The sequence below is a fragment of the Aythya fuligula genome, chromosome 1, assembly GCF_009819795.1.
Source record: "Aythya fuligula isolate bAytFul2 chromosome 1, bAytFul2.pri, whole genome shotgun sequence".
In the NCBI taxonomy this organism is placed as follows: Eukaryota; Metazoa; Chordata; class Aves; order Anseriformes; family Anatidae; genus Aythya; species Aythya fuligula.
Genome location: NC_045559.1, coordinates 145,600,388 through 145,613,618, shown reverse-complemented (window position 1 = coordinate 145,613,618; position 13,231 = coordinate 145,600,388). Strand labels below are relative to the sequence as shown.

General features: G+C 36.6%; 1 protein-coding gene across 2 annotated transcripts in view; it reads left to right on the top strand.

Annotated features, from left to right (window-relative positions):
• Positions 1 to 13,231, top strand: part of COL4A1 (collagen type IV alpha 1 chain) — a 128,089-nt gene that overhangs the window by 77,932 nt on the left and 36,926 nt on the right. The window contains exons 12-24 of one of the 2 annotated variants that reach the window (XM_032192582.1): positions 128 to 169; positions 1,767 to 1,856; positions 2,449 to 2,484; positions 2,623 to 2,682; positions 4,001 to 4,045; positions 4,251 to 4,304; positions 4,798 to 4,839; positions 5,727 to 5,820; positions 6,478 to 6,513; positions 8,054 to 8,218; positions 10,798 to 10,893; positions 11,844 to 11,927; positions 12,629 to 12,699. In XM_032192582.1, coding sequence (XP_032048473.1) covers positions 128 to 169; positions 1,767 to 1,856; positions 2,449 to 2,484; positions 2,623 to 2,682; positions 4,001 to 4,045; positions 4,251 to 4,304; positions 4,798 to 4,839; positions 5,727 to 5,820; positions 6,478 to 6,513; positions 8,054 to 8,218; positions 10,798 to 10,893; positions 11,844 to 11,927; positions 12,629 to 12,699 — 915 coding nt within the window. The remainder of the gene's footprint in view (positions 1 to 127; positions 170 to 1,766; positions 1,857 to 2,448; positions 2,485 to 2,622; positions 2,683 to 4,000; positions 4,046 to 4,250; positions 4,305 to 4,797; positions 4,840 to 5,726; positions 5,821 to 6,477; positions 6,514 to 8,053; positions 8,219 to 10,797; positions 10,894 to 11,843; positions 11,928 to 12,628; positions 12,700 to 13,231) is intronic. The other variant, XM_032192592.1, reaches the window with a different exon arrangement.

Here is a 13,231-nt window from a genome sequence, read left to right as displayed (position 1 = left end):
TTAAAAGACCTATCTTGTCTTTCATACTCTCTTTACTTTAGCCATGTACAAAATATTTCTATATGTGTGTATGTATGCACATGTTTACTGCTGATGAAAATTTACTATGTTTAATTTTTATTTTCAGGGCTACATGGGTTTGGGCTTTCAGGGTCCAAAAGGTGAAAAGGTAAGTCTCTTCTGAAGAATTAGAGAACAACTTCCATAAAATATTCTTGAGACAATTTGTTTTAACTAAATAAACTTCTGGAACTAATCTGTGAAGAAAATCAGCTCAAAGGCATTGTGAGTTTTAGGCAACTTGAGTTAATCAAATCTGTAACTCATAGCTAAATGAACAGAAGTCCTAAACAGTTACAGATTTTTATCTGTAACTGTTATCCTGTTTTCTAGCTGTGACTAGTACCAACTGCCTTAGTTTATCGTAGGGAGATCTGGAAACATTTACTCTGCATATTAGGACTCATCCTGAGATTAATTTGAAAACAATTTCGTTCTGATATATGCTGTCTGAAATTGTCAGAATTAGTTGAGATAGGGCTCTTGAGGTCCTGTCTGTACCACTGCTTTAGAATGAATAGAGGGTGTGATTTTGAGTCAGATCTTGCGGTTGTCCCCTGTGTTTTGGCTCAACTAGGAGCATTTTTGAGAGAGTGCAATCTGGTTTCCTTTAGCATGAAACTAAACATGAAGCTGTTCTTCAGGAGCATGCTACAGTCAGTGCTGAGGGCTGAACCTGTTGGAAGAGAGTGTGGTTAGTCCAAAGTAAATTGCCCAAAACACATACAGTGTCAACACTGATCCATCTCTATCAACCCTTTTGCCTTCTACATGGGCTTCTGTTGTGCTGCAGTACCTGCTAAAGTGGAACAGAGCTGCAGCCTTGCTGGTGCTGTGTGACTGCAACTGGTGATGCAGTTATTTTCTTAGTTGCCAATGCTGCCAGCTTGTTCATAAATATGGTCAATGTCCCAGAGTGCAGCGTGAGACTTCATGCTGTCCAACTCCTAGCCCTTTGCTGCAGTAGTACCAAGCAAATGACCTTTCTTATTTTTGCCTTGTTTGTTGATTTTGCTGTGATGACTGATTTCCTGCCTGCTGCATGACTGTTTCAGCATTGATGCATTGCTGAGTTACCATGTATTACCTTTGGTGACTGATCTCATTTATTCCCTTAGCCAGCATCAGGTGAGAGGTAATGCATCATAAAAAGATGCATAAAGTGCTCTATGTTGCATTTTCAGGAGGCAAGAAATGCTTGGAGTCATAGGTTATTGGGTAAACTGCTAATGTGTCTGAGCCCTTCTCCAAAAGCTTCTTATGTATGTCATTGGCAGAGACCTTTGGGAGTATAAGTAAATCATTACATAGGCTTTTTTTTTTTTTTTTTTTTTTTTTAAGCATACTATTCCTACTGGATAGGATTTTTCATGACGTGGTACATCACTGAGATTAACTTTTTATCATAGAATTGCTTGAAAAATGTTGATAATAGAACTAAGTATGTGGAGATTTCCTGGACACCTTAGGCTTATCTTTAGCAAAAAATAAATAGTATTGATATGTGTTATTTTCTGGCAGAAATGCATCAATCCTCTTTGGAGGTGTTTTACCATGAAAGATAGTCATATTGCATTATATAAGCATATATGGTTTTTACTCTGTTGTGGATGCACACACAGTGAAAAAATATGATCCACACTTGTTTTATTGAAGTTGGTCTCAGTAATGTTTTCAATGGTCTGTCCCGGATTTGGTGTTGACAGGGAGAACAAGGAGTCCGTGGTCCCCCAGGGCCACCAGGACCTTCACCACACGCGAAAGAAAAAGGAAGCGAAGTCATAAAGGGAGAAAAGGTGAGACCTTAAATGATCAACCTTCAATACAATGTAGTCGTTAGAACTAACGGTAAAAGAGGAAGAAGAAAATAATGAGTCATCCACAGCCAACTATTCAAAACTGTTTGGCTTTATGTAATACATTTTGATTGTCTTTCTGGAAGTTTCTCTGAAAAATATGATGACAAATGTATAAACAATTGCATACAGAAGTAACACAAATAGCAGAAGACTTTCTGAAGAAGCAGAATTGATAAACATTGTAAATCCTAAATTTTATAAAAATTTGAATTAAGTAGCTTACACTGGACTTTTCATTTACAGAATCACATCCATGGAGTATGAGTGTTAATGAATTATCATTAATTTTCAGTTATTGAATTAAACCCTCTAAGCAATATATAGTAGCATAAAAATTAGCTTAATGGATTCATGTTTTGTGTTTTGTCTAACCTCTTTTTGCATGTCATACTATTAGGCATAGTTCTTGAAGTGGAGAACAGTATTAAATGTGCTATGTCTGATATGAAGAAGTAAATGATTTACAGCCTAAATGAATTATGGGTAAAATTTTCCTTACTAATCTACCTTTTTTTTATAATTTCATTAGGGTGAACAAGGTCAAAAGGGAGAACAGGGAACCCCAGTAAGTATTTGTAGATTTTTTTTATTACAATAAAAATACTGAAGAATCTAATGATGGCCCTGAATATCTTTATACCTAAAAGCAAATTTACTTTTGAATATGGCAGTATTATTAATCTGGTATGTATTTGCCTTCCAGGGATTGCCAGGCTCAGCTTTCAGAGGAGAAAAGGGTGAACCTGGGGCGCCTGGTCCACAGGTAAGTATCAATAATGTGATTACAGTCATTGCATTTCATCCCTAAACTAATTAAACTTAGTAACTATTAGTGAAACATTAAATTTGGTATATATCAAACAACAAGGGCAGGTTTACAAGGCAAGATAGTGATAACGTCCAGTTAAGTTAATAGGTAACATGCTTTCACGTAACTAAAGACAGTGGCTGCAGTGCTGAAGGCAGAGGCAAGACTCCCATTGACTACCAATTGAAGCAAGGTAAGGTCATTCCAAAACAGAAGGAAAAGCAAAGCAAAGCAAATCACACTATATAAATGACTTTAGCCAAGTGTTGAATTTGTTTCAGATACTCAGGAATGGAGCAAAAAAAATTAGATGACTGATAAAAGTTAACTTGCTGGTTTCTAGCCTGACCATAAGGCCACAATGTCTGTTGCGTTTGCCTAGTTTGACCTATATCATAGTCTCATCCATACAATTTCTGTGAGCCATGCTGTATCTTTCACAGCTGAGCTGGTAAGCAAAAGCAGTTTCTACATGAAAATATATCTACAGTTTCTCAAATTGTGGGTCATCATAAACCATTAGAAAATGACCAAGCACAGCTATAGGCATTGAATTGTATTGCAGTCTGAAAGAGATCTTCCTCCTTATTTCCTACTATACTTCAAGGTTGAGTGTTCTGTCAACCCATCAGTAAAGGTGCATGACGGAAGTATCCCTGCTATCAGATATATGTTTTTACTCCTACAGTAAATGAGGGTTTGAAAGCTGGAAGGATGGATAAATGTTGGCCTGGAGCCGGCTGGGGAAGCATCTTTGCATTGTTCAAAAATAAATCTTTCGGGTTCTGCAGAGTTCTTTGAACAAAGCTTCAAAAATCTTTTAAATATAACTATTGCTCTTCAAGGAAATCACAGCTACTTCTGAAATTAAGAAAAGGCACAAAAGATTAGTCAATACTAAGATCTGATATCGTCATTTTATGGAATTGTTTGACTACCATATGGCTAATTCCAATCAGAGAGAACATAAAAAGATTCTCCTGACCTCCTTGGTCTGGTGGATCTTTTTCATGTCCTTCTTGTGCTGGGGGTCCCAGTGCTGAATGCAGAAATCTAGGTGGGATAGGATATAATTTATAGTATGTTGAGTAGTATAAGCACCAGGCAGTCACAGTTTGCTTGTTTTTTACCCTCTACACCGTCAGCTGTTTTGGCACTCTTAATGAATGCATTACAGTAGTGATTATTTTGTTCTAGTAGTTCACCCATCATATTTAGAAATTGTGTACCAGTGACCATCTGCTTAAGCAGAGTGGAACTTGCTGTTTTACAGGGAAAGCCTGGAAAAGATGGCGAGCCAGGACCAAAAGGACAACCTGTATGTATTTCACTGAATTATACTATTTCTTACATTCAAAACCAAAGAGTTGTCTGTGTATTATAAGTGGTTGACATTTTCTAGCCTTCCAAATTATTTATTTAAAATTATTGTGCTTGTTGAGTTTAATTTAAAACTTGGATGCTGTCAGAGCTAATGTGCAACTATGTTTGTCTTTTTTGGTGTCACTGTCTTCTACGTTCAGGGTTTGCCTGGAGGGTTTGGGATTCCGGGACGGCCTGGGGAACCTGGTGCTAAGGTGAGTCAGAGCCTGTGCTTGTCACTACAGAGTGAGGAGCTATGAGCTCGTATGGCCAGTTCCTATGTGTGTACTGAAACATCACATGTATGTAAAGCAGTGTTAAATGAAAATTGCTATGTTGCTACATTGTAAAGTCATCACTCAGAGACTACAAAAAGTCAAAGTCAACATGCTTAGGTACCCCTGATTTAGTTCTCCTATATGAATTGTTTAACACAGCCTTTATTTTCACAATCTCTTTGCTCAGCCAAGAAATGTACTTTTCTAAAAATCCCTGTTTCTCTTTATGCAGTGTAAAGTAGTACAGCTCCACCTGCTAACAAATTATTGTTTAGTATGATATTCCAGGTGCTTAGCATTTGGATTTTGTGTGAATCTGTGTCAAAGAGTTCATTTGCTAAAGAAACTATTATTGTTATTATTATTATTATTATTATTTTGTGAAGAACATCTGATCTGGATTTAAAGCATAACTTGTATTTTCCTTTAGGGTGAAAAAGGTGATCGAGGTCCTCAAGGTCCTCCAGGAAGAGTAAGTAAAACAAATTCTTGTTTTATTTTAAATTTAAATGAAGATAAAAATTTTGAGAAAGTCAAAGCACTCAAACATAAAGAAAAAAAAAAAAGAGAGAGAGAGATTATGCATATTCTGATCTTGTTCAAATCAGTTATGTCCTCAGTTTTTCTTAATGGAAACAAAAGCCTTATTTCTGAAGTATGTTAGAAATTTGGGAAAGGAGCTTTCAAAGAATATGAATTTTGAATGTTTTTGAGAATGGAACTATTAGGCATTGTTAATCAGTACACACTAAGAGAGAGTTCAAAAGAATACATCTGTCAGCATTGTAGTCTATAAATTTTTTAACACTTCAAATAAAAAATGGGACTAGTTAGCAGCAGACATATCTTTGATGGTGCTGCTTTCCCAGCAACTGAAAAAATTCCCAACATCTGCTCATTTGTTTTGAAAAAAGGTGTGTACTTCTTGAATATTGTATTGTAAATGTTAGTATCTTCTATGTCAAACTCAGATCAACAGTAGAAATCACTGGAGTGGAGTATTTTAAGATGAAAGGTAACACAAACCCAATGGATCAGTGCTTAGAACATACTGAGGTTTCTTTACATCATCTTCATTCAGAAAGGTGCTATCAAGTTTTCCACTTAAGCATATGACTGATATGAAGGAGTTTTGGTAGAATATGAAATCCTTATTTTCTCTGGTAATTCCTCAGCAGCTACAACACTCTCACAGCAATTGGTACCTGTCAATGAGATTGCCAGTATGACCAAAACTGCTCAAAGCTGTTAACACAAAACAAAGTGGCTTCTGTGCCATCAGGTTGGGATGGATGACATACAAACTACTAGAGCACAGTTGTGTGTTTCTAGTTTCCTCATCTTTGTCCTACGATTCAGGTTATAGATACTGGACCAATGGATGCTTTTGGTGAAAAGGGAGACCCTGGAGTTTCAGGTTTGCCTGGACAAAAAGGTCAAAAAGGTGAAAAAGGTATGTATTCTCTATTGTCTTTATGACTGAGTTGTGCTTTTCATTTTCTTGCTAAAGGAAATTAAAATCCCACTGTCTGTGGGCTCAGCAGCTCTATGTAACTGTGGAATGTTCCAGTTTTTCATTTAATTGCTTTCAAATTATTACATTTTTTCATAGTTTTAGTCAACACTTCTTCTCATCATTAATAAGACAGCATTTCATTAATAGTTTGGAAAATAATAAAATGGGGCCTGGGTTTATGGAGGTTAAAAAATACAATGAGATTTTTTAATAAAGAAGTGAATACAATCACAAAGTGGGTAATAGTGCAGAGAATCTTGAAGAGATGCCTCAAAAAAAGTCAATAGCTAAATTTTAATTCTTTAAATGGACTTGTGTTATTTGCAAAATTCCTCAGTAGACAGGAAATTCCTATAGAGAGCATTCTCAATTTCCCCATTACAGACATTTCCCTGTTGAAGAAAGTCCAATGGAGAAGATGGCACACCACAGGGACTTTTCACTAAGTGTATTGTTTGCAGATATCTATGAGTTATTTAACTTTTGATACAGAGAATACTTGCTTATAATGTGTACTTAATATGTGATAGAATTGCATTCATGATAATAGCATTGCTGACTTGATTGCCTAATTGAAAACCTCTCTTTTTAAAGGTTTTCCTGGATTACAAGGAATCCCAGGAACTCCAGGTATGATTTTGTTCACTTTTTTCCTTTGTTCTTCTTGGGTGGAGAATCCTGAGAGGTGGTCTCTGCTTTCAGCCTGACTTACAGGGTGCCCAGGTAGTGGCCTCTCTGAGGATCTAATCTCCACCTCAGACCATTCCTGTTGATTGCTTTTCTGGAATCTCTGCTGTGATCTAGCTTTGCTCTTTGTGTAGAGCTCTGATAATTCTTAAATCTTCTGTGATCACTGCTTAAATCGAGAAGTGTTAGTGTGCACACGTCATCTGAGAGAGTCCAGAGAGTATGGCTCCATTGGGCATGAGGAGCTGTAGAATGTGAATATGCGTGTGTACCTGTGTATGTATACTCTTGCACAGATAATCTGGTTTGCTTTCTCTTCAGCTTTATATGCATTTGCATAAATAACAATAAAACAAGATTTGCTGGAGGAAATACTATTTATTAGTCAATTGACAAAGTCATTCCTGAAGGCTTCCTGCTATTTTTTTTTTGACTGTGTTATTTGATCTAATAAAAGTTATTTCTCTTGCCTGCAAATGTTGCCTTTTTCATAGTCTAACGTCTTTGCATACGTGCCCACAGTACTGTTATGCATATGTACATGTGTATGTGTTTGAACTAAACCACAATATTTGCTTTTTAAAAATGAACCAAATAATCTGTAGAAACGTGACTCCAGCACATCTAGTAGTGATACTACCATAATCTCCTTTGCTCATATTTTCCATCTTGACAGTTGCTATGTATGAAATTGTGAACCAAAGTCAGATAGTTGCCAGGAATTTTTTCACAGTTTAGGGAGGAGATACTATATACTGCAGGCAGTAGTAATCTCTAAAGAATTCCGTATGACATAGAAGAAGAATGGTGGCTCTTTGTCTGTTATTACCCTACAGAAATTGAGATTTGTGTGACTTAAATATCTTCACTACAATGTTGCAGATGGCTCAAAATGGTTTAGCAGTCAAATCTCATGATTAATTGTTAATTAAAATAAGTCATTGAAGTAGGAAGACCTGTGTGACTGTGCAAATAGCTAAAAGGAGATCTTGAGTAATTTTTTTCCTAGTTGTTTAACTGTCTGCCTTTATTGGCTGCTGTTTACTTATTATTCCTACAAACAGTTTGGGGTTTAGCATTCCTGAAAATCTGCTAGCATCATTGAATACTAATTTACTGAAGTTCTTACAGATGCTGTTCATTTCCAGGTGTGTTTAAGATTTGGCTTATTATGAGAAGAGCATAATGGCTTCTAAGTGTAATAGCTACATGAACTCCTTCGTCACCATTTTTTCTTAGCCAGCAAAAATTGGTTCAAAAAATAACTCAGAAAGTTACTTTTCCCAGTGTTTGCTCGGGGACTGAATGGAAGTGAGTTATTCTGAGCTGTAGTGAAAATATGCCCTGAATTTTGTAAGTCACCAATAGTAAAAATACAGTTCCTCTTTATTTTGCACTAGCATTTTCCAATTTCTCTCCAAAACTTATTGTAAGCTAATGTGTTGATAATGTTACTATCATGTATGTTTTATTCTGTCCAAAGGTCGACCAATTCCAGACAGAGTAGGATCACCTGGTGTCCCTGGACAGAGAGGTGAAAAAGGTGAAAAGGGTTCTCCTGGATTCCCTTTACCTGGACCCCCTGGAAGAGATGGTTACCCAGGTCCTCCTGGGCTCCCTGGCCCTCCAGGTCCTCCAGGTGTAACAGGTAAGTAAAGCACTTGGCAGCTTTTCACAATGAAGTCTCAATAATGCACATTGCATGCACTTGAAAAAGGAGACAAGATTATAAAAGCTATAATTAGGATGCATTTACATCTTGGAAGAAATGTATCCGACCTGTTAATGAATAAAGTGAAGAAAAAAAAGATGCTAATACTATTCATAGCATAAAAGATAGCTGTCCAATATCGCAATTTATAAGTCTTCAGCACCAATATATATAACACAAAAGATATACAGACTAGGGGATGAGAGCCCCATAGAAAGGGATCTGGGGGTTTTGGTTGATGGCAAGTTGAATATGAGTGAACAGCGTGCCCTGGCAGCCAAAAGGGTGAACTGTACCCTGGGGTGCATCAGGGACAGAATTGCTAGCTGGTTGAGAGAAGGAGTTGGCCCACTCTGCTCTGAATTATGGGCTAACATCGAGTACTATGTACAGTTTTGACTGCCACTGTAGAAGAAAGACATGAAACTACTAGAGAGCCTCCAAAAGGAGGGTTAAAAAGATGGTGAAGGGAAAGATGTAAGCAGAGTGGCTGAGGTCCTTTGGTTTGTTCAGTGCAGAGCAGGCTGAGGGGAGGCCTCATGGCGGCCTGCAGCTCCCTCATGAGGGGAGCGGAGGGGCAGGCGCTGAGCTCTGCTCTCTGGGGACAGCGACAGGACCTGAGGGAACGGCATGGAGCTGGGACAGGGAAGGGTCAGGGTGGGTGTTAGGGAAAGGGTCTGCACCCAGAGGGTGGTCAGGCACTGGGACAGGCTGCCCAGGGCAGTGGTCACAGCACCGAGCCTGATGGAGTCCAAGGAGTATTTGTTCAGTGCTCTCAGACATAGGATTTGATTTTTGGGTGGTCTTGTGTGGAGCCAGGAGTTGGATTCAGTGATCCCTGTGTGTCTCTTCCAACTCGGGATATTCTGTGATTCAACTAAACTAGACATTACACTAACACTCCATTTTGGACAGTACATATCAGACAGCATCAAATATGTAATATAAATAAAGAGGCATGTATTTTAGGGTTAGTTGTTACCCAGAGACATTAAGTAATTATTAGATAAAGATGTCTGCAGTTTATTCCTAATACTGTATTTTATGATTCTGTTACTGTATTTGTCATGCATACTTTTTGTGAACCCTAGGCCATCTATACCTTCAAGTAATAGTTGCAAACTAATTTGCTCAACATGAAACTTTAATATTTAATCATACTGCTTTTTTTTTGGTCCCTCACAGTGTTCATTTGAACTTTATATTGCATAACTGTAAATTGAGCTGGCTTGATGTTGTTTTTTAACTAAAGGACAATGATGTAAAAATAACAAGGGAAATACTAAAAGCATAAAAGAAAAATAAGAAATATAAAAAGCAGTGTTCTGCTTTTGCTCTACAGTTCTAGGTAAATGCTTAAAATTAACTTGCCTTACCCATTTTGTTGGGCTATAAACCTTAATATAAAAATGACTGGTTTGTTTTACGTACACAGTCAGTGAGAGGAAAAGTGCTGTTTTACTTACATTTCTTTAGCAGATTTCAAAATGTTTAGAGATGACTGGAGTAGAGTAAAACTTTAAATAGTATGTGCAGGTGTCATATATACCATATGCAGGCAATGTTTCCTTTCTGTTTTGTCCTATAGATTTTGCTGAAAATTTAAAAGCTCTAGTGTTTTTCCATAGCTGTGATTTTCTTAACCTTTTTAAAGATTAAATATGAAATAGATGATTCCTGTTAAAAGGAACATTATTCTCTATGGAATTCCTAAACCAAAATTGTTTGCTAATGAATCAGTATAAAATTCAACACTTAGAACAGGTAATTAAATAGTGAAATCTCACCCTGCCCCTTAAAGTAATAAGAGCAATAAGAGCAAATCCGTGGTTTTTAATAAATAAAAATGTTTCATGTTTCTTTCACTACGCCTTCCCCAGACCCTTCTTTAGCTTTCTTCAGATATAAAATCGGAGGAAAAAAGAATCCCTTCATGTTTAACTGTTGTTTGCCAAACTTCACATAAATATTTTGACTATTGACTTTGGCCAAAATGATTAGGTTGGAGCCATAATATCAAACAGAACAAGCACAATTTGTATTCCTACATTAAGTTTGCTGGGTATTCTTATTCGTTAGCTATTTCAGTTCCTACTACCTGTAGTTTCTTGTTTTCAGAAAGCTTTATTGGTGTGAAGAAGTTAAACATATTTTAACAAGCTGCTTTTGACCTAGGAAGTTTCCAAGAACTCCAGGCTAGGTACAAAAAACTCGACATAAAAATATCTACATACAATAATAATATGTTTTGTGTGAAAGCTGTTTGTAAACTTGTTATAGCAGAGTCATCTCTTTTTCTGTAATTCTGGGGGTTTCTTAAGCAACATATCTGGAATCAGAATGCAGAATTCCAGGTGGTTTTTTTTTTTCAGATTAAAAAAAATAAATAGAAAAATGAAAGACTATCCTCATGTACCACTACTCTCAGATAAATTCAGCTAGGACATTCATAAATGCATCCCTGTGATAGAAACTTGCATTTGCCAGACAATAGCTCTCTTGCATTTCAATTGCAGATGGAATTGATCAATGCCAACAGGGGCAACCTGGTGCACCAGGTATACCTGGACCTCCAGGGCAACATGGATTTCCAGGAGAGATGGGAGAGAAAGGTAATAATATTTAAAATGAAAGTGTGGTTGCTTCCATTGCTTTGTACCCTGGGGCTTGGATATGTGGAGGTACTGAGCCAGTTAACTGGATCCAGAGAATTGGTACTTAATATTAGTTACGCTAACAGTTCATGGATGTGCAAGATGTTTCTTGAGTCTCTGGTGAATAAAAGAAGGATACTGTGTATTGAGTTGTGTGACACAGACTTTACTTACATTTCACTTCTCTTAGGCATTGCTGGTAAGTGATAAAAGATGGGTGATTTCAGGGCCAAAAAAGTATCTGAGAATTAAAAAAGACTTGAGTATAGACTAATTAAGTATAAATTGAACTGTTCATGGCAATTTAAGATAAGGATTCTGGGATGAAGAATTAAATGGGAAGATGATTTGGGAATAAAGATAGTTTATGAATCAGTACCTTGACTAATTGAAACTAAAATTGCCACACCTGCAAGTAGTACTGTCAACTGTGTGGTTTAGCAGTATCAGCTAAATGGACATATACAAAAAATGAACGGCACTAATTTACATATCATTTGATTCTTCCTAATCTCATTCTGCTCACTTCTTACTGCAAAATTGCAGTAGCTGTCGAGTTTCTTTTTTTTCTACTTTAAACTTTTCATATCTTCTATACCCAGTGTATATTTCTCTTCTTTTTGATCCTCTTCAGCCTGGTTCCATCTAACCCTCCTATTAAATACTGTCTGTAGAATAATACATAAGTTGATTTTAATGCCATTCCTTTAAAAGTTTTAAAGACTTTTGAATATCAGTTTGCTGATAAATTCTCTTTGAAGCATATAGTTAGAAATAGCACATTTATTTTTATTCCTTCAACAAGAAGTGTATTAAATTGACATTTGCTACTGGATTCCACCTGATTGCAGCTCTCTTAAATATTGTCATTTTTATTCATTACTTTTTTTTTTTTTTTTTTTTTTCAGGTGAAAAAGGAGAAACCTGTACTTTATGTGATAAAGTAGGACCTCCTGGACTTCCAGGACCACAAGGACCACCAGGTCCAGCAGGTAAAAAAAAATTAACTACCTGAGAATTAACTGTTACGGCTAAAACCTAAAAATACAGTGTACATTATGTGATAAATTATTTTTTCTCCCACTAATAAAATTGCTTGTGAAACTAATGAAAAAAAGATAGAATATTCTTATTTTTGGCCTGATTCCTAATTCCCACTGAAATTGACAAGGAAGTAGAAATAGGCCACAGTGAAGTATCTTTGCAAACTGTAGACCAAATTGTGAAAGTGAAAAAAAGTGTGGGAAGCATTTTCCCTACATGCTCAGGCTTGGCAGTAGCTCATACATATGTTCCCAATCCTAGGATCAAATTGTGTGACCCAAAAGAAATGATTTGTCTGCTGCCATGTCAGAGAATTGCCACATGCAAACACGGATAATATTCTTAATGTTTTTTCCAGTAGTTGTGAAGAAAAATGAACATGTTTTAGGTAGTTTGAAGATTGCAAAGTTTGCACGATAGATATAAGTTTAATCAATTCCAAAGTCAAATGCCTCATCAACTTCTGAGCTTGGGAGTGCAGACACAGGGAGCACACGAGCACATGAATACAGACATCTTCACTGACTTTTTATTATATTTACTGGGGATAGAATTAAACACTTTGTGAAGAATCACAAAAGCTTCACATACAATGATCTATTTTTAAACCATGTAATGAATAGAATTCTATTTTTCTGTCTCTGAAAAGGTTTTCCAGGACAATCAGGTTTCAAGGGTGACAGAGGCTTACCTGGACTTGAAGGCCTTCCAGGGTTACCTGTAAGTAATGCCTTACCAAATATTGTGTGCTTATTTCATATTAGATGTTTGGTAAGACAACATTCAGTGTCATTGTGTAATAGTTCTGATTAAAAATAGACCAACACGGTGATATAACAAAATTAAAGAACTGGCTATACTTAGTAAAATAAACTAGGAAGCAGTATTGTCTAGCTATGAGATGAAAAAAGAGCTGTTGGAAATGGGTTATATTTCCATGCTTACCCATCAGATGAATTCAGCAGTGGAGCTGGGTAAAAAGTAGGATTTTGCATGAAATAGATGCAAGTCTGCCCTGACCTTGTGTAGCAAGGTATCTTTCCAATAACTCTTTGGTATGTGAACATAATATATTGTGAGAGAGATACAGTGCCATCTAGTGTGATGTAAGCAGTTAGTCAATATTAGCAATCAGTATACTTTAGCAGCTTGTCTGAATTTTGGGAAATGTGTGCAATGTATTCTATGAAATCTAATTTTCAGATATTTAGCAGGGAAGCCAAGTGGTTTTCAAGAAAGAAAGAAGGTCCGT